This window comes from Tursiops truncatus, chromosome 20 (genome assembly GCF_011762595.2).
Source record: "Tursiops truncatus isolate mTurTru1 chromosome 20, mTurTru1.mat.Y, whole genome shotgun sequence".
Lineage (NCBI taxonomy): Eukaryota > Metazoa > Chordata > Mammalia > Artiodactyla > Delphinidae > Tursiops > Tursiops truncatus.
This window is the reverse complement of record NC_047053.1, coordinates 32,123,342-32,143,858: the sequence shown is the minus strand read 5'-3', so window position 1 is coordinate 32,143,858 and position 20,517 is coordinate 32,123,342. Positions and strand designations below refer to the sequence as shown.

Here is a 20,517-nt window from a genome sequence, read left to right as displayed (position 1 = left end):
AATTTTATATTTCCCCAATATTATATTTCGGGTTAACAAACCAAAAATTCTTGGGGGAGAAAACATATACATTCTTTAACCAGTTTTTGCATTTTCTTTCCTGGTACTTGGTCTTCCCATTTCTAGCCAGACATTCTTTTTTTTTTTTTTTTTTTAAATGTTTATTTATTTATTCATTTGGCTGCGTCGGGTCTTAGTCGCAGCATGCGGTCTCTTCGTTGCTGCGCATGGGCTTCTCTCTAGTTGTGGCATGTGGGCTCCAGAGCGTGTGGGCTTAGTTGTCCTGCAGCATGTGGGATCTTAGCTCCCCGACCAGGGATCAAACCCACGTCCCCTGCATTGGAAGGCGGATCCTTCTTTTTTTTCTTTTTCTACATTTATTCTTTTTTTTTTTTAACATCTTTATTGGAGTATAATTGCTTTACAGTGGTGTGTTAGTTTCTGCTGTATAACAGTGAATCAGCTATACATATACATATATCCCCATATCTCCTCTCTCTTGCATCTCCCTCCCACCCTCCCTATCCCACCCCTCTAGGTGGTCACAGAGCACCGAGCTGATCTCCCTGTGCTATGCGGCTGCTTCCCACTAGCTATCTGTTTTACATTTGGTAGTATTTATAAGTCCATGCCACTCTCTCACTTCGTCCCAGCTTACCCTTCCCCCTCCCCGTGTCCTCAAGTCCATTCGGAAGGCGGATTCTTAACCACTGGACCACCAGGGAAGTCCCCAGACATTCATTTGAAGTAGACTAAACTTGTCCAGCAAGTCCTTGGGAGTATCTTTCTAAGCTGTATTATCAAAGCAAGACTACAGTCTCTTGTTGTGTATGGGGTCATCTGGTGGAATTCTATTCCTGTGGTTTGTTTTTGACTAGTGATTTAGCCCCCGTGGCTTGGGATGAAACATGGCTCTTTGTCTGTAAACTGACAATAGCAGAGTATTTTTTCAGGAAAATGCCTCAGATGCCACTTGGATTGAAGACCGTGTCCCATTTGCACGTTTTGATTTTTAGAGAAGCAGGCAAAGCACAAGCAGCTGCCATTGCAAATAAGTGGAGCAGCCTCTGAGAAGGGAGAAGAAACACCCTTTTCAGCGCATTTGGGCAATTAGCACATGGCCAACATGTTTGGTACCTTTTTGTTTAAATTCATTGTGGAACTTTGTATTGCTTGACATTTTCTTATACTTAAAAATTTTTTTAAATTTTATTGTGGAAAGAACATTTAACATGAGATCTACCCTCTTAAATTTTTAAGTATACAATGTATTATTGTTGATTTTAGGTACACTGTTGTACAGCAGATCTGTGATGCTTATTCATCTTGTGGACTGAAACTTTTGTTTGACATTTAGTTACTCTGTGTTTCAGTATAATTTGCCTGTTTTTTTCTAATACTCCTCACAATATTTTCTTTTTTAAAAAAGGCAGCAGATGACTAAACAATTTCTTACCTCTGTGACTTTCTCATCATCCTTCTTGCTAGGCAGGCTTCAGCCAAGGTATGTCATCTACTTCCTGATCTTCTATGTAAGACTTTCAAATTTTTATGGGAACTGTAGTTGCAACTTATTCAGTGTCCTCAGGTCTTATGCACCAGAGGATCCAGATATTAGAGCTTTACTAAAGGAAGCTCCTGGCCTAGATATACCCTTTTCTTCTTAAATTCCTTTCGCTTGAACAGCAGGTACACTTGACTTAAGCATAGTAGGAAACCTCTATATTTATATATGGAACACCTATATATATGGGAAATGTGTGGATTTTTTTTCCTTCTTTATCTTCTTAGCGTATAAGGACTATGTCCTATTGTATGTGAATTTTTTTGAGGGGAGGGGATTTTTGCTGTCATTTTTTAAAGGTGATTTGTAGCCAGTTAGCAATTGTCCTTAGAGGAGAAATGAGGGAGTTTCTTCAGTCTTTTTCTTGGTGCAGGAGTAGTCAGGATAGCTGGTCTGCACTAAGAGGACATTTTATTATTATTCAGACTTTTAGGACTTAATTCTTTTGTCTAAGATTCCATCAGGCCAGCTCTTTAGTGAGTTCAACCAGTATTTTACATGGATTAATCCTGGAGCTCAGACTGTTATCATTCAGCATTCCTTTTTCTCTGTCTTCTTCCAGGGAGGCTCAGGGTTTAGAGCCAGAGGTGGTGTGTGTGTGTGTCTTTTTTCTCATTCTGAAACCCTACTTTTAGCACTCTGTGGTGCTGGTGATGGAAAAGCTTGTTACACTAAAGCCTCTTCCTGAATGTATTTTTGACGATTCATCAAATCATTTGACATTCACGATTTTACTTAGCTTTGGACATATTAAGTAACTCAGAATAATCTGGAAACAAATAAGTTCTTTAGTCAGCCTTTGTATTTGATCTTCTAAAATATTTATACAAACATATGTAAAGTATATTATCCCATAAACTCTGTGGCTATGCATATGGCTGTGCATATTATGACAGTCTGGGAGTATGAAATTTAAAACTCCAAATGATTTTCATAAGTAATACATATTAGTGAACATAGTCCATTTTTTTAAACTTTTAATCTGTGATGCAAATGAGAAGCACTACAATTGATGCAGAAGATGGAAGTCCATTTTGTTGTATATTTCTGTACGTACATGATGGGTGAAGACTTACTGGTGTTTATTTCCACCTATTTCTTACATGGAAATCCATACTTTAGTTAATTTGAGTTGCACTGCACTTTCTCTGCTATTTGCTCCTTGTGAATTTGGCCTTCTATGTTATAATGTTTTAATTCAAGCATTTTCCTCTTCTCCCATCTCGCATCCAGAAGAGGTCGGCTGTGTTCTCCCCTGATACCACATGTTTTGGCCATGACTGAGTTTGGGCTGCTTGGCACCTTCAGAGTTTAGCTGTTGGTGGGTGGCCTCTGGGCCTTCTTTTCATGAAGAAGGTTGTGAGGAAGTTTAGAAATCAGAAGCCGTCTATGGGGCTAATCGGCAGCCCATTGCCATTCTTGAGGATTCTGATCATCTTTGATACCCAGAGATTAGACCCTTCTTTGGCTCGTACTGAGACACTCAAAAGTCATACAACTTGCAGCATTTTTTTTAGCAGTGGGAGCATTTGGTTGTAGTTAGCAGGCCAGAATGAGCTATAAATAAATAAAACTCTACAGTGCTTGCTTCCTTCATGCAGGCTAGTCTGCTGCTAAGATGCAAGCATCTGGCATAAGAGAAGATTCTCAGCAGGTTTAAGTGCTTTCCTGTATCCATGGCTCAGCTTCTGGTCTCTGCTGTGTTATTTTGGCACTCTAGCCTTGGAAGATTGGAGAGTCGAGTTTAAAACTCTCAATATATCATTAGGGTAGCCCAAGGTCCCTTCTTGTCAAGGAAGACTAGCTGATTCCAGGGGGAAGGAAAAGCAGAATCTAGGGCACCTGTAAATCCCTGTAGTTTTGTGCTGTGGGTTTGTAGCTAATTATATAGCAGGCAATAGTATATGTTGTAGCTCTGTTGGCATACTTGTTTCAGAAAGAGCAAAATCTTCCAGCAGAGCCGAGAAGGGGCTTTAAAGGGGCTGCAAATGAATGAAGCCACGATCATTTTATTGTAAACGAAAGCTCTGCAGTGGAGTCCGGGCATCTGAGCTGCAAGGAGGTGGTGGGGGAGATGCCAGTAGAAATACATGGTTCAGATGTGTTCTACAGCTCTTGATCTGGATTCTCCTGCAGAAGCATAGTCACACAAGGAGACCACCACTGGTCACAGCCAGTCAAATTGCTGTTTCTCCTATGGTACTGCTGTTAGTGACTGCCAGTAGGTTATTCAGTCGACCTCTTCTGATTCTGCTTTGCTGCCTGATTTCAAAAGATTTGCCCTATCCTGGCTCTCAGTTACAGCTTGATGTAACCACTGCTTGTTTGCATGCATCCCCATCATTTTCATATAGGGTCTTTTTTTTCCCTTCCAGTTAGAAGGCAAAAGAATCAGGAGCATTTTTATATGATAAAAGATTTATGTAGGGCCAGCTAGAATCAAGCAAAATGAAATTCAGCTGGAAGGGATGGTAAAAGGCTCGGAGAACTTGTGACAGCCAGAGAAGTTGGTGTTCCTTAAGTAAAGAGGGTTCAGCCAGCAGGCAGCAACTCTGACTTTGCTTTCGTATTGAAGCAGGCTCTCCAGCCATTCTAGGCAGGCAGGTCAGTAAAATCAGAGGTGACTTAATGCTGAGCACCTCAAAATTCAAAGGATTTCTCTTGTCCTTTTTTAAATTTAGTCAATATTGATGTGGAATGCTAGCCTCAGGAGCTGAGATGAGAAAATGCCAGGTCTAGATTCTGGCTTTTGACACCATATTTAGCAGTGTCCTTGGAAAGCTTCCCCTTTGGTTTCTCAGTGATCACATTTGTAAAATGGAGCTAATCTACTGGAAGGAAAATGATTCTAATATTTTTCACAACATTGTGAATGAAGATTCATCATCGTAAGTGCTCTGAAGAGCCTAAACAGGTGTCTTACAAGTGAATTTATACTCTTTTTGTATTTGAAAATGCAATTGATTGCCTTATCAGAGATTGAGAAATTTGATTATTTTTGCGTGATGAGTATGCAGTGAAATGTGGCAGATTTTATTTTATTTTTAGCTATATAAGTGGGATATTTGACTCATACAATCTCTACGTTTGTTGGTTATTTATGTGCAGACCACTGAGCTAGCTTTCTACTGTATCACAATTGTGTGCAGTATGCCACATCGGTCATTTTCTTAAATTGATCAAATAGCCCCTGTATAGAGTTACAAAATATATAGATGATTGTTATGGACGTGGCTAAGTATTTACCTGGTAGTAGAGAGTTTAACCTTCCTTCTCTGCTATACCAAAGGGGATAAGCTGACTCTAAACTTACCTCTTAAGTGATTGATTTGAGGCCAGTCCTTTAAAAACTGGAGATGTTGGGAGTTTTGTTCTTATCCCATACTGTGTAGATGGTGCCTAATTCCTATAACAAAGCAGCAGGGGGTTTCCCGTGAGAGCTTGAGGATTGCTGATGGAGAAGGGCTGGCTTTTTGTTGGTGGTGTTCTTTTCAATTCAGGCCTTTTTCTGCTGAAAACTTGGCCCTCATCTTGTGAAGACTCCCTAAGGGATTAGAGTAGTCACAGAAGCAGTGAGACCATTTTATTAGTGTAAAATATTGGTTAACAGTTGAGAGAGACTATACTGGTTTCTAAATTCGAGAAACCTGGATGGAAGGAGCCTGAGATTGCTTTGGTTGTAGGGTTCTTCTCTCTGAACTGAGGCTTATAGTTTAGAGACTGCAGGTGGCCCTTTTCTTTAGACTCCTTTTTATATCTTAAAAGGAAGACTTTCCTATATTTTCATTAGCATTTACTGTTAGTTTTCTGCTTCTGCTCTAGAACCTCTGCGTACTTTTTGTTTGTTGATGAGGGCCAAGTGCATTATAACTAAGGACCTCTTGTAAAATGAAACTCATTCCCCTGAATGAGAGGCTCAAAGACTCCAAACAGCAAAGGTGCAGGTTTTTGCACTCGGAGGTGGCTCTTGCTGCCTTATGAATTTGCTCTGTGATACAGGTTTGATGCAAAGAGCATTGCTACTCACAAATCACACGAGGTATACAGTGTGTGTGCAGCGATATGTCATAGTTCTTTATTTATATGGCCGGCTCAGTCTGTTCTGCTCCTTTCACTGCCATGGAAAGTGCATCATTTTCCTCCCACTCTCCTCCTTCCATATACCATCAGCACCACCCACTATGTTCTGCCCATTAAGTCCCCTGTGTGCCAGAAAACCCCGACAATGATTAAACGCTGATAAAAGAGTGTTAGAAGGTTAAGATAATCAACCCATCAGCCCCCTTATAGGACTCCTAAATCGTGGGTGGTAAGTATAACTTTTCCCTTTTAACATTGAAAATAAGGGTTTGATTTTTTTTTTTTTTTTTTCAGTTGAGGAAGTGACTGAGGTCAAATTAAAGGGGGGAAAAAAGCGTTGGTGTCAAAGACCAAAGAGAAGGCAGGAGACTTGCTTTTCACTTTCCATTCTTATCCTAGTCTTTCACGATTTGGAAATATTCTTTCTCAGGAAATTCTAGGGCTAGCCAAATTTAGGTTAAGGTTTTATTTATGGAAGGCCTAGAGATTTTAAGCGTACAGCAATTTTTAAAAGTCATTATTTCCCTAAATTCATTTCACTTAAAAATTATTAATTAATTCATTTTTAACAGTCTATACCACTCTAGTCATAGAGTCATGAATCATCACATTCCTGCATGCTTTTCAGTTCCTTTAAGCTCCTATGGCACAGAGTACACTCCTTTCCTACACCACCTGCTACCCCCATCCCAGCCCAGTCTACAGGAGGAAGAGCAGGGTTAAAGAGAATTAGAAAAGGGAGCTGGGAGCCCAGGTGCCCGGCTTCTTTTCTCTAGAGGAGAGTTTGTAGGTTCATCACACATCCTAGAAAATCAATTAAGGTGGGAGAGGCTGTGGAATCAACTTCTCTGAACCTCCTTATTGCATTTTTAGTAAAATAGGAACAAGTTAAGAAGATTCTCTAAGAATTTTGTCGAGAATTATATTTCTTGTTGAAGCTTAAGATAATATACCATATTATACAGCTTTAATTTTCATGAGCCTGTGGTTTATCCTTACTCTGAATTATTATTTTGTAATAGAGCTATAAAAAATACTCCATGGTAAATACATTTTGACCCTTTCCATCAACAGCTGCTGTGGTGAGGTAGGTCAGGAGGCGGAAGCACCCGGGGGGTTGAAGGGTAATGAGCACTTAATTATGTCTGCCGAATGCCAGAGCTGCCACGCTGGGGCTCCTCACGACTGGTCTGTATCTGCTCTGACAATTCTTTTATTATGGCTTGCACTAACCTATCAATAACTAACTGTGGTTGTTTAATTACAGAGGGAACATCCCCACGCTAAACAGGTACCGTATATTTAGTTTTTTTTGTTTTTTGTTTTTTCTGCAATTAAAAGCACCTTTTAGGAAAATCAGGGGAAAAAATAACACTACACTTGACAAGCTAACATGTTATCTTTCTGCTAGGGAGTCCTGAGCTCCCCTTTGGACATACTAAATTATTTTTTCTGTTTGGAAAACATGTCTTCAGCTTTTCTTCAGCCATTCAAAAAGCAGTGCTCGAAAAGCCTCAGTATGGAACAGCTCCCGTCTAGCTGTGTACAATAGGGGAATCCTCTGCCCCATGTTCAGCTTTGCTGTAAACATCTCATTTTGCTAAGTTCTCTGTTTGGGGCTTTCAGAGGAGAAACCCTTACAGTTACTCCTATCCTGGCAAATTGTTCATCAGTTTTTCAATTTATATTTTCTCTAATTTGCTTCTCCTTTTAGAGGAACACACATGCAGAAATAGCTGATCTCATGTTTCATCAGTTTGTTAGCTGTTTTTCTATAAAGTGTTATGATGCTATGAAAGTCAAGTTTTATTTCAGACATGTAATGAGATTACATTGGAAAGTGTATTTGAAGTTTTGATGTGTGTAGCCCTGTGAAACGTTTCCAGACCAGTAATAACACAAGTGGTATTTTAACATTTTGATTTCCTTCTGCTCCTGAGCCAAGCAAGGCAACACAATGCAAGTTTGAGAGGATAGCAGTTCTGACTGGAATCCACAAAGTGCTTAAAGCCGTAACATGTGGGTGCTGACGTCTTTGTAGATGATCAGTTATTTGTTGAAATATTTATAGGCTTATGTTTATTTTGTCCCTCTCCCTTTAAATATTAAGTAATCAAAACTGTGTATAGCTTTTGGCATCCAATTTGGATGGGGAGAGGAAAGGGAGTGTTTTGTTTGGTCCTCTTGTCTGCTCTTGAAGAGTGGGCTTGCTTCACTCCTGCTTGCCTTTAGCTGTCCTGGTCCAAGAGCATAGCAGTGGGGGAAACTGAAATGTGGGTATTTCCGATGGGGTTCAGTTGAGTGAAAAAGATTCTTAACCCCATGTTTGCCGCAAGCATAGACTGTTAGCATCTTCAGAGGGGGTTCCCTTTAAGGGTTATCTGGATTCTCTTTCCTGTCTAATGCCAGGCAGGAAGAGAAGATACAATGCCTCACAAACTTGCTTCTTTACTAAATATATTTGGTGATCCTAGAAAAGGATGATAGCACTTCTGAGTTCATACAGCTCTGAATCCCAGTTTCTAGTGAGCACCATGTGTAAGACTTGCTTGATGTGTGTTTCATTTGTCTGTTTCATTCATGGTATCAATGGTTTCCTCTTCCACTCTACCTTCTAGTCCCTGGTACTGTCAAAAGTTGAAGTACTTTTTCATAGTCATCATTTACCAAAGGAATAAAAACCGGGAGTGTCAGTCTCTAATAGTCTGTGTGAGCAGCACTCCCATTCTGTAAAAAATTCCATTGCCTTTTATAATTACAGTTTGCAATAGAGTACGTTTATGTACCCAGATCTATAGCCCACTTTGCTGGCTCTCTTGCCCCCTGCAACACTGCAGGCAGTGCACTTCAAGGAGACTTTTGAGCAGCTCCCCAAAGTTCAAGTGCCATTGCCTTGCTCTGAACGTGCTTCAGATCAGTATGCCAGTAACATGTTGGGCAAGTCCTGGAGGCCTCCTTTAGTTTGGTCCTTCCTAACAGACTGTCTTGATTGACTGGGCATCACAAACACTTTACAGTAGTATCTATCAGTACCTCCTGCTGAGGTGCGTCAAGGAATATCCAGATTCATTATGTTTTTAGATTGAACAAATCGGTTCTCTTTGTGCATCTCCGTTTACACTTGTTTGTCATGCTTACACGTACTTTGAAACCCATGCTCTGCCCTTTTGTATCTTGCTGGGATTCATTAAGGGCTTTCAATGAAGATATGTTTACTTTGGTATAGAAATGTGTTTAAATATAAAAAAGGAAATTTTGCAAAACTGTCTCTCTTTCAAAAAGGGAGAAGCTATAATCCTCATAACTGCGCTCCCCGTCAGCCCATTCAAGGAAAAAATAGATACCTCAGTAAAGTTCCTTTTACAGATTGTTACTTGTTTCTCTCTGAGGAATTGTGTTTTTTATGATTTACTAAGCCATTCCAAATGACTTAGAGTTGTTGCTGATATGCATATATCTATCTGTGAATACTTAATCTATTACAATTCCTAGAGAAAAATGCCTTAAGTGTTGCCTAGTTACAACTCACTTGGCTTGTTTACATCCTTTTAAAAGAGGAGACGTTTTAAGGAAGGGGAAGATGCAGGATGGTTTTTAACCCCTATATGCTATTCATTCGTTAGACATGTCATGATGTCATGGTATTAAAACCATCATGATATTCCTGACAGTCCTTAGATTTTTATGTGGAGAAGTTTGGGGGGGGGAGTGATTGGTAAAAAATATGGTTTGTGTGAGGGGAAATTCCAGTGGAAGGGTTCATGTGAATCTAGCAAGACAGCCTTATCTATAGGTGGGTAAAAAACCAAACCTGCTCTGCAACCTGACCCTACTTCAGTTTCCTCCCAGCTCCTTTTCCCTGTTGTGACTCTCCCAGTCCTTGTTCCTACTCTCCTTGTCTAATGCACTTGATTGAATTACCATTTAGAATGTCCTTCTCCTCCAACCTCAACCACTATGGCATGACTCATGTAGCTAGTGTCAGCGACGTGCTGCTGGACAACTCATTCACTCCACCGTGTCAGCGGATGGGCGGAATGGTCTCTTTTCGGACTTTTGAAGATTTTGTCAGGTAAGGCACCATGGAACTGTGTCTATACAAGGGGAGCCTTGGGCATCTCAGCTTTCTTCCAAATGAATAGAGGTCCCCTGATTAGCCATGGACCAGCTAAGGAGATGTAGCCCTTGCGGTATATGCTCTGGGAGAGGTGTAGGTCCTTCCCTTTCCACCTCTGTGCAGACTCTACAAGCCTCTACTTGTTATATGAGCCTGGTCAGAAAAAAAGAAACAAACAAGAACCATCTTTTCCTTAGTAGCTAACACAAGAAACTGTCTGCTCTGTGATGAGTGAAATGTCAGGAGAAATTAAACACAACACTAGAGTGAGCCCCACCAGAGACGATACATCTTTTGATTAAATGCATTCAGCGTCTATCTCTTGATGTATACTGATGCATTACCCTAGGGGGAGGGGTAATTACGTTGGTGTGTCACTGCTCTAGTCCCAGGCTCTTTCTGTTACTTTAAGACCGATGATGACAGCAGCACTGCTCATATCTTACATATGAAAAAAACAAAACAAAAAAGCTTCAGATCATTCTTTTTTATAAAGAAGAAATATATATGGTTTATTAAAGTTTAAACAATCCATCCTCCTAATTTCTGCCACTTGGTGAAATTTTGCATGTCACCTCTAGCCACTGGTGATTCTATTCAGTTGACAATTGAGTGCAGGGTAGGATAGATTATTCTTTTAGACAGAGCTGGCAATGGCAGCGTTAGTTTCCTGCCACTTAGATTTTCTGCCACTTGGGTTTTCATCGTGGGTGTTTCTTTGGTATTTTTCAGGATCTTTGATGAAGTGATGGGCTGCTTCTGTGATTCCCCACCCCAAAGCCCCACGTTCCCTGAGGCAGGTCACACATCTCTATATGATGAAGACAAGGTATAGTGTCCCCTTTGGGAGACTGCTTTGCTCCTTCAGATACAGGATTTGTACTATATACTCTCTTTCTGATTGTAGAACATTGTAGGGAAGAATTCATCTTTTTACCCTACTTTATATTATTTAATTTTATATGCATCATCAAAGTATTTTTAGAAACAGGTGGAATATATATTCTAACCTAAAAAATAAAAACCACTGTATTAATCATGGAATCCATAGCGTAGAATGAGGCTGTCTATATCCATTGCAGCTGCCTCTAGGTCTCTGAATGTTGTTTCAAAGACTTGAGCTTTGATTGCTTTAATTCTTACTCAGTAATGGCTTGTATATTTGCAGAGCAATGCGTTCGTAGTCTTCAAGGAATTGTGGACTTTAGATAGTAGAAAAAATCGATATTTTGTTTAAAATTTTGTCCTTTTATTAAACCCTTCTTTCCCTTCTTTTCATTTCTCTGCAAACACATCCTGTTTTTTCCCTACCAGGTTATTTTCCCATGGTTTGATACTTCCACTGTTTAGAAATATGTTATATGGGAATATGTTCAGATGGTTTCTTTCACTCATTTTCCTTTACATTCTGTGAAGAGATATTGCAAATGGTTTCATTCCCATTCTATTGGTGAAAAAGTTGAGACATAGTGGTCTTCAAGTTCATATCAAGCCAAGATTTGGGGCCGCCTTTAGCTAATGCCTTTGCTGCCTTATTTTTTTAAAGTTAGGTGTCTTTATTTAATCTCCATTGTGGGTGTTGGGCAGTGGTTTCATTTTGCTTATTCATACTAGCAGAAAGTGTCCTGTGGACCATATCTGTTTTTCAGGTACCAAGTACTATAACTTCTCTCCATCTCTGTATTAGCCAGCCTCCTAATTTCCTTGCCTTGTGTTCTTGGGTTACAGATCCCCAGGGATGAACCAATTCACATTCTGAATGTGGCTATCAAAACTGACTGTGATATCGAGGATGACAGGCTAGCAGCTATGTTCCGAGAGTTTACCCAGCAAAATGTAAGTCCTCAGTTGGATGGAAACTGGTGATGGCCACTTTCCTTCTCGCAGTGTGTCATATCCATCCTTTTATCAGTTGCTACATATAAGGCCTATCACTGATAACGGCTATGTCTTTAACATAGTTCTGCTTGTAGGGGTAAAATTCCGAAGTGATTCAAAAGTATAAAATGCATGTATTTTTTTATGTCAAGAAATTTAGACCTCAAATGTTTAAAATGTTTTAAGGAAGGGAAGTTGTATTCCTGAATCTTTTCCAGAGCTCCAGTCTGGAACTTCCAGTCACCTGCTGAATTCCTTTTGGTGACTTAACTCTGCATGTCTAGGCCCAAACTCCCTTCAGGCACCCTCTGAGCCCTTCCATCCCAGCCTTGGAAATATCAGTTATACTTCCATCCTCCTTGCAATTTTATGTCACTTGGATATCTTGTGTTGACATCAAACTCCATATAGTTTAAATGTAAATTCCTATCATTTTCCTTCACCTCTTCTGGTCCCCCCTCTCCCCTAAACAAAAACAAAACAAAAACAAAAACAAAAAAACCAAGTAACCAAACCCTTTACCCCCAGTCATGCAGAAATCATTGACTTCTTCCTTTTGTTTGCTGTTCCATTATTCTACCCCTCCTTTCCTACCCACCTTTCCTTCCTCCCCCTTCTTTTCAGGTTTTAAATTTCCACTGCCATCTTTCTAGTTTAGACCCTTCCTCACCTTATACCTGAGACACTGCGACAGGTTTACTTGTGATCCTCACCCTTCCCCTCCAGATAGTTTCCATTCTGCTCACTACCACAAAATTAAATGTCTAAAATGCCCCCTTACCAAGTTACTCTCCCACTCAACAGTGACTCTCTCTTGCCTTCAGGATACCTCCTTACCTTGATATTTGACATCAGCCTATTAATGAAGGCTAACAATCTAGCCTTTGCTGTTCCATGAAAAGACCTAAGTCTTTATCTCATCTACCTTGTTTGCTTGATCTCTTCTACTGCCCCTTATCTGGAATGTTTTCCTCTTTCATTCTTTCTTCCCTCCCTCCTTCCCTTCTCTCCGCCCCCCGCTTCTTTCTAAATCCTGCTTGTTTTAAGAACTGTCTCAAAATTTCCCTCTTTTATGAGGACTTCTCTGCGTAACCCTAACTAAAATGTATTCTTCTCCCTTGAATTTCTAATTGGTCAGCATAAATTGATTAACAATAATAATACTTTTTATTTTTAAAGACTGTATAAATTTTTTTATTTGCACCTTACCACAGTCCCACGGGGTTAGATTATTCAGGAATTATTTCAATTGTACATCTGGGGAAAAGCTCAAGCTCGAGAGATTAAGGCCCTTTAATCACCAGCTGGTAGATGATAGAGCAAAAACTAGAACTTAAGGCTTTGATGCCAGCTCTAGGGGGCACAGATCTAGGTGCTTTAGTAAATAATACATTCCTAGCCCTGAAGATGCTTAGAGTCTAATGTTCAAAATGATCATCTACAGTTATATTTCATTACGATAGTTGCCAAAGTACCCTTCCTCAACTGCCCTTAATGACAAGACCTATGTGTGTTCTTTGAATGGAAAGCACCTAGTCTGTAGTGCTTGTCATAAAGAAAGAACTCAATAGATTTTTTTTTTTTTAGATGTTGGGGGTAGGAGTTTATTAATTAATTAATTTATTTTTGCTGTGTTGGGTCTTCGTTTCTGTGCGAGGGCTTTCTCTAATTGTGGCAAGCGGGGGCCACTCTTCATTGCGGTGCGCGTGCCTCTCACTATCGCGGCCTTTCTTTTTGCGGAGCACAGGCTCCAGACGCGCAGGCTCAGTAGTTGTGGCTCACGGGCCCAGTTGCTCTGCGGCATGTGGGATCCTCCCAGACCAGGGCTCGAACCCGTGTCCCCTGCATTAGCAGGCAGATTCTCAACCACTGTGCCACCAGGGAAGCCCCTCAATAGATTTTAAAAAATTTAATTCAGCAGTATAAACAATTAGTGCCATAGACATTCACATCATATAACGCTAATGGTTGATACCCAGGAAAAGATGGTAATTTTATGCTTAATGTGTGTCATAGCATTTTCCCCATGATGCTGTCACAGCACATGAACTGACTGTGGGATTGTGGTGAGGAAAGGTCCTTCCAGAGAAGTAAAAGTAGGAGTCATGCCTCGGAATTTTTCTTTAGAAGAGAAATCTAACTTCCTTCTTGCCCTTGACTCATGCATGACCACATAAAATTAACCTGAGACCAGTGACCAAGGTGACCTTACTTGGAAGAGTCCTAATGTTGTGCATGGCTACTAATGCTGTTGCTTGATGGAATAATCTGTGAGAGTTCCTTCCCAGGTTTTGAGGCACTAATTGATTGTTTTGACCTCAACTTTAGGCTTTTTATTACCCTCAGTTCTAAGTGACATATATCATCACACTTTGATTTAAAGAGGCAGTTTCTTCATTTTCACTATGTATATTTGTAACATTAATTGATGATAAGAAATTACCTTTTTCCTTTACTGGACTTGTAAACTGAGGCATAGAGAAACCCAGAGTCTGCCTGTGGCTGTTCAGTAGGGAAAGGGTAGACGGTGCCAACATTCCAAGCTTGAAGAAGCTATTTAGTGCATCACGTGCCGTGCTTACCCAGGCATATTAGGCATTTTCACCTACTTGTTGTGAAAAAAATATAAAAAAGAAAAGGAAGCAAAAGCAATTTTTAAAAAAGCTGAGGTGATAACTAGTTTTGTTTTTCACTTCATGATCATGCTCCTAGCAGTTTAGAAAAAGTTTTTTTTTTTTAAGCACACATTAAACTATCAAATAGGTTGATCCAAATTGTCCAAATAATCTTCTAGTCCCAGCATGTCTTTTTTTCTCTCATAGAAATTAGGATCATATATTTGTAAATGACTTGTGGAGGAGATTGAAGCAGCCAGTGTAAATGGAGTTTCTCCAGGTGCTGACGCCTAATCGCTGGGTAATAGCTGTGGACTTGCTGTGAGACCCGCATTATTACAATGTAATCAGAATCCTGTTGCTCTGCTGTTATTGTCAGCCACTTGTGGAATTTTTAAAGCAATAACAATTTTGATTTTAAATTATGGCATTATTAAAGTTATTTTCTTCCCTGGCCAGAACATAGCTATTGATGCTTGTCTCTGAAGGACTTGGCTGTAGTGGAATTCTTTGTTGGTGTCAGAAGAAATGTTTCTGTTCCTTGGCACACTGAGAGTCAGAGAACCACCAACCGCCCCACCCCACCTCTTTCTTCCTCCCTCCCTCTCCCTTCCCTCCCTTCCTCCCTCCCTCCCTCCCTTCCTCCCTCCCTCCCTTCCTCCCTTCCTTCCTTCCTCCCTCCCTCCCTCCCTTCCTCCCTTCCTCCCTTTCTTTTCTTATACTACAAATACTTGGTTATTTACCCTAATGGGTATGATACCAATCTTTTTTTTTAAATTAATTAATTTATTTTTGGCTGCACTGGGTCTTCGTTGCTGCACGCAGGCTTTCTCTAGTTGTGGTGAGCAGGGGCTACTCTTTGTTGCGGTGCGCCGGCTTCTCATTGCATTGGCTTCTCTTGTTGCGGAGCACAGGCTCCAGGCACACAGGCTTCAGTAGTTGTGGCACATGGGCTCAGTAGTTGTGGCTCGCGGGCTCTAGAGCACAGGCTCAGTAGTTGTGTCGCATGGGCTTAGTTGCTCCGCAGCATGTGGGATCTTCTTGGACCAGGGATCGAACCCGTGTCCCCTGCATTGGCAGGCGGATTCTCAACCACTGTGCCACCAGGGAAGTCCCCCAATCATTTTTAAATGTAGTTAAACCAAAATTTATTTATATATGACCTGGGAATTTATTATTAGGAAATTAATTTTTTCCAGTTATCTTTTGCTTATCCTGTTAATTTTGTTACTAAGCAATGCCATAGTAAAAAAGGAAAAATAAGAAGAAATGGTCCAGGGATGTGCTTGTTTATGAGGGGTAGCCAAATTGGATTTAAAAACTATATAATATCAAGAAAGTTAAGAATTGGCTTATGGATATATCTCTCGGTTAAAGAATGTGATAAAATTAAAGTCCGGGTGTAGGTTGTGAAAGTCCACATATTTTTTCTATTTGTGTTATTCATGTATGTTTTCAGGTCATTCAGTGGGTGGGATTGCTTTTCTACTTGCTGCCATGTAGCCCCTCTTTATTAGGGACCTTTAAGAGCATGTCTTTTACTTAGCTCATTAATCTGTTTCTTTGTCTCTGCCTTTTGAGATGAGAGAGCAGTACAGGATAGAGGAAGGCTTAGAGCCAAAGGCCCAAGACTCACGTAAGGGGCTGTCTTGAAACTGCTGGTCTCTTCTAATATACTGCTTGCCTGTACCAAGCGGAAGTATGAATAATCACTAAATTTAAAAGCCTGTTAGACATTGTTTTTAACAACTTTTAAAGAGAATCTTTTTTAAAATACCTTCATATAAAGTAGGGAGGAAATGTTTTAGAGCTGAAAAGGTTAGGATTTGTTAGGTCGAATTCTGGGAATGCTGTATCAGATGGTAGGTGATGTCTATAGTCTAAGTAACAGTTTAGTACTTGAATTTTCCGTTTTATGGAATTTCTTCTTTTCCCTCTACCTGATTTCGTTTAGCTTCTATATCAGTATTGATCTTCACATTTAAATACAAGCCCACCAGTGTAATTTCTATAAGCAGAAATTGTGTTAAGATCTACCTTGATATGTATCAGTCCTTAGAGAATTTAGGTGGCCTCATGTGACCTTTTCTCCTCCAGAGTTCTCTTTCAGTTTTGTCCAGGTCAATATTTAAAACCTATTCTGTAAGTCTTATTCCCAGGAGCCGGGTTGAGATTTGTTTACGTGCAAATTTGAAGATACTGAGTCAAGACATAGATACCCAAAACAGCGCTTAGTGCAATCACAGCCTTCTGAGGACTGAATGGGCTAAAATTTAGGATGAATGGAGATCTCATCTAGCTTCTGTTTTTGCATGTTTGTTTGTAGAAAGCTACCCTGGTTGAGCATGGGATCCGGCGCCTTACTTTCCTGGTTGCACAAAAGGTACTGGCATGTGAATTATGCATCTCTTTAATATTTCTTATGCTGCTGCTAGAACTTTAAAAGTGAAAAATGGAATTATAATCATATGCTTACTTGTAGAATTTATGCAAAGAAATAACTGTTTTGGTATAAATTTAATCAAGAAAAAGCATTAAAGTCATCACCTTTTCCTCAATTGGTTTTTAATTTTATTACTAATTGCCCTCTTCTTCTGTTTTTCCTTCCTTTCTGTCTTTTATTTGAAAGGATTTCAGAAAACAGGTCAACTATGAGGTGGATCAGAGATTTCATGTAAGTAAGAGCAACAGTGGTGAAAGATTACTTACTGTTTTATCTGTTACCTGCTGATTATTTAGAAGGGCTGGTCTGATGTTCGGTCCCTCTTCTTTGAAAAAGTATTATAATGAATATTCAGTTCTTCTATAGCGTATTCAAACTAAAGGGTTTTTTTTCTCCTCCTTTTCTACCCTATAATGAATTCTCAGTATATGTCTGAGAAATAGTTAAGAATGAGCACATGCATTTATCCAGACGAATAAGGTAGAAGCAGGAGCTAACTACTAATTTCTTCTGTGCACACAGCGAATCAGTAATCAAGGACTGCCAATTGTACTTGGGGTCTTGGCTTCTACCAAAGATGGATTCAAGTTCTGCTATTGAGAACTGTCAGTTCTGAAGAACAATCACTTATTATTTAAAATGCCTTAACAGAACCCAAGTTGGTGTTTTCATCTTACATTAATTCTAGGAGGAGGAAATAAATAAAAATTAAGTTGCTTTTTCTCCCATTTAACTGAATTAACTACTAATATTTATGAGTTTAAAATTTTTATTGAAAAATTTTAATAAAGAGAGCTAAGTTAATAGCCTGACATCTGAACTGTGGTGTATATGTGTATGGTCATACGCAATGTGATTATACCAGTGAGGTCAAAAATCCAGTTTGCAGTCAAGATGTCATTCTCCAGAATGGCTGATTGGAGTCACAATATTTCTTTAAAAATTGATCCTAATGTGGTGAAGTAAGATTCCAAAGGATATTAAGAAGTCTTAATATTTCTGATGAGAATTTTATTTTGTTTTGTTTTTAGCAATTAAGATGATTAAGTTAGTTTTCAAGCCCTGCTCGATGGCAATGATGAAGAGAACATTTGGGATGCTGGAAGGGACTTCCTAAGCTCAAGGACCTGTGTGTGATTGCTTTTATTGCCCTTTTGTTTATTAGGTCTCTAGCACTTGACATTTTGTTTTCCTTCTCACGGTTCACCTTGTTGGTCTAGTCTATAGAGAAACAAGAGAGCCTAGCCTGCAGGCTAAAGAGCTAGGATTTTCTAAAACGCTTTAGGAAATGTTGTGGACTCCACAATGCCCCTGTGTCATTGATGTCAGGAAATCAAGCAGAGTGCAGATATATATCAATCAATAACTGTAGATAGGAAACTGGAGGCCGTGGAGAAGTATGAGGAGCTTAAAGAGAACCCTGCGGCTTTAGGAAAAAAAATAAGGAGCTTAGAGAATAAAATTGATACTTGGGGATAGAGTATGAGAGCCCATGAATAAAAACTATAGCTGGTAGATGCTGATCAGAACTCAGGTAGACATGCTGGATCTGGGAAGAGTATTGGGCTAGGTTCTTTAGTGTTAATGTGATTTTTTTTCTTTTGTAACTGACTTTGGAATAATGCATTATTCTGGGGAATAATACTGAATTTGTAAAATTGTTTTCCTTTTCCCTAATGGTTCAGACACAGTCTCTTTGTTTCTATAGCACATGAACTGGTTTTTTATAATAAGCATTCTATGATAAATTAAAACTCTCCACTAAAATTTTTTTAAAGCCAAAGCACTTAATTCTCACGGACATTGTTTTTTTTTGTTTTTGATGCTTTCTATCTTTGAATCTATATCCTGTCCTAGAATACATCTATAGACTTAAAACATTTTTTCTCCCTGCTCTCTTAATATTTCTGGATTTAGGTTGAATAGGGACATGTCTAAGCAAAATCTGCTAGGAAATGAGCCCAGCAGGGGGTCTTTCTGGGACTCATCGTACAGTTTCTATTTGTAGTGGCATCAAATGGGAAATCAGTTAAATTATCAAGTGACTTGATTTGTCATAAGTGTAGGAAAGGTTGTTTTAGGACATAGAGAACATTAAGGTTTTAGGTATGGTCTGGATTTGCTCTGAAGAATTGGATGGCTGAGGAGTTGGGGTGTTTTTATGTTAGGCCCCTGAGAAATGATTAGCGGTTACACATGGGGCAAGGGCAACTATTACTGAACTCTGGCCAGGATCTTCAATATCCAGGAATCCTTGGCAGGAGTTGTACAAATCTGGGGCTCACTGTCCTGGTGCTGCTCTGAGTTCCTCTGCTGGTGGTAGCTTGAAGGACGCTTAGTCTCTGTCATGTCATCTTGTGTGCTTCGCCCATAGTTAGTATAGTGTGAAAAAGTGGAAGCTTTCTGGAAGTGTTAGAGATGAATCCCTTGACCTCTCTGGCTTCTTGGTAATCCACTGTGATGTATGCAGCCTCCCCTGTTCTACACTGCGAAATCCCTATATTATTGAGTAGAAGAGGGAATGTGCGCAGGAAGGGGCAAGGAGAGGAGGACGGTTACCAAGTTTGGTTCAAGAACAACATTGGCTGGTGTGGAAGGAGGCAGCCGTGCTGTTACATAATCATCGTCTCTCAGACTGCTTCAGAACCAGAAAAAGGCAAAAGAGGGCCAGACCGCATGGGTGTTCCTAGAGAGTGTGTTTATTGTTAGGTGTTTATTCACATGCCAGCGAAGGCTGGAATTATTTCCAAAACTTCATTGTTTAATCACCACAGTCCCCAAAGAGCTGTTCAGCTGAATGTCTGCTGCTGCCTAAGTCTCTTGGTTCTACGTGGAGACTGTTCTGAGCGGGCAGTAGTCACCAGCATTAAGGAGGCTTGGTGTTGAGTCTGTTTCCATAACCATCTAATTAAATCGAGTACCCATAATGGGACTTGCGTAATTGCTTAACATTGATTATTTAAACAGAAAGTTTGAGGAAAAACAAGTCTAGCCTTGTAAATATCTTCTTCATATTAAAAAAAAAAATTGTAGCCTCGAAAGCAAAAGAACAGGCTCTTTGAATTTCTGCAGCTATTTAAGCTGCAGTTCTCTAGTTTTATGAGTATTGTCTTTATCCATTTCATTCACATTTCACATCTAGAATTCCAAAAAGTGCAGCAGGAGGCGTTTAATTGGAATATAAGTATTACTTCAGGAAGCTTTCCATATTTTTTCCAGCAAAGTTTTGTTAAGGATACTAAAATGCATATTTCTCGGATTTCTTACCCTTTGCCACCTAAACAAAGCATTAGGTCTAAACCACGTGATGAGATTCCAAATCACTTTTTCATCTGTAAGTTTCCTTTTGTTTCTTGTTTGTAAGATTTCATGAAATTTTAAAAAATTCTGCTGTAAATCACCTAGGAGATACTTGCAGTTTTACTGATTTTATGTGAGTGACTCCCACTTTAAACGTTTTGGATCGTTTGTGCCTGTAGGAAGAGCCCGCTATTGAAAACAGTTATCATGGTTAGTAGTTCATTTCTTTAAAAATAATTGATATGTCAATTATATCTCAATAAAGCTGGGGAAAAAATGGTAGTTCTGTTTGCTAGTGGATCAACTATTTGTTTTTCAGAAGGTTTGGTTTGAGATTTTGTTTTAATTACAGTCTATATAATTAGTTCTCAGTGTGTTGAGGTAAAAGAGAATTGCACCAGCAAGCTTCCAATTTCTTCATCTCATTAGGTTTTTAACACGATTATTAGTATCATAATCAGCTATGATGTTTTCTGTTGCAGGTTTTCACATTCTCTGATTTGCAGGGTGTCTTGATTGG

The 20,517-nt window shown here is 39.5% G+C and overlaps 1 protein-coding gene across 12 annotated transcripts in view; it reads left to right on the top strand.

The window, feature by feature from the left end:
- ACACA (acetyl-CoA carboxylase alpha) overlaps nt 1-20,517 on the top strand; it is a 277,855-nt gene that overhangs the window by 113,266 nt on the left and 144,072 nt on the right. For 11 of the 12 annotated variants that reach the window (XM_073797821.1, XM_073797819.1, XM_073797818.1 and 8 more), the window contains 6 exons: nt 6,912-6,935; nt 9,573-9,716; nt 10,494-10,590; nt 11,490-11,597; nt 16,581-16,637; nt 16,884-16,928. In XM_073797821.1, coding sequence (XP_073653922.1) covers nt 6,912-6,935; nt 9,573-9,716; nt 10,494-10,590; nt 11,490-11,597; nt 16,581-16,637; nt 16,884-16,928 — 475 coding nt within the window. The remainder of the gene's footprint in view (nt 1-6,911; nt 6,936-9,572; nt 9,717-10,493; nt 10,591-11,489; nt 11,598-16,580; nt 16,638-16,883; nt 16,929-20,517) is intronic. The other variant, XM_073797815.1, reaches the window with a different exon arrangement.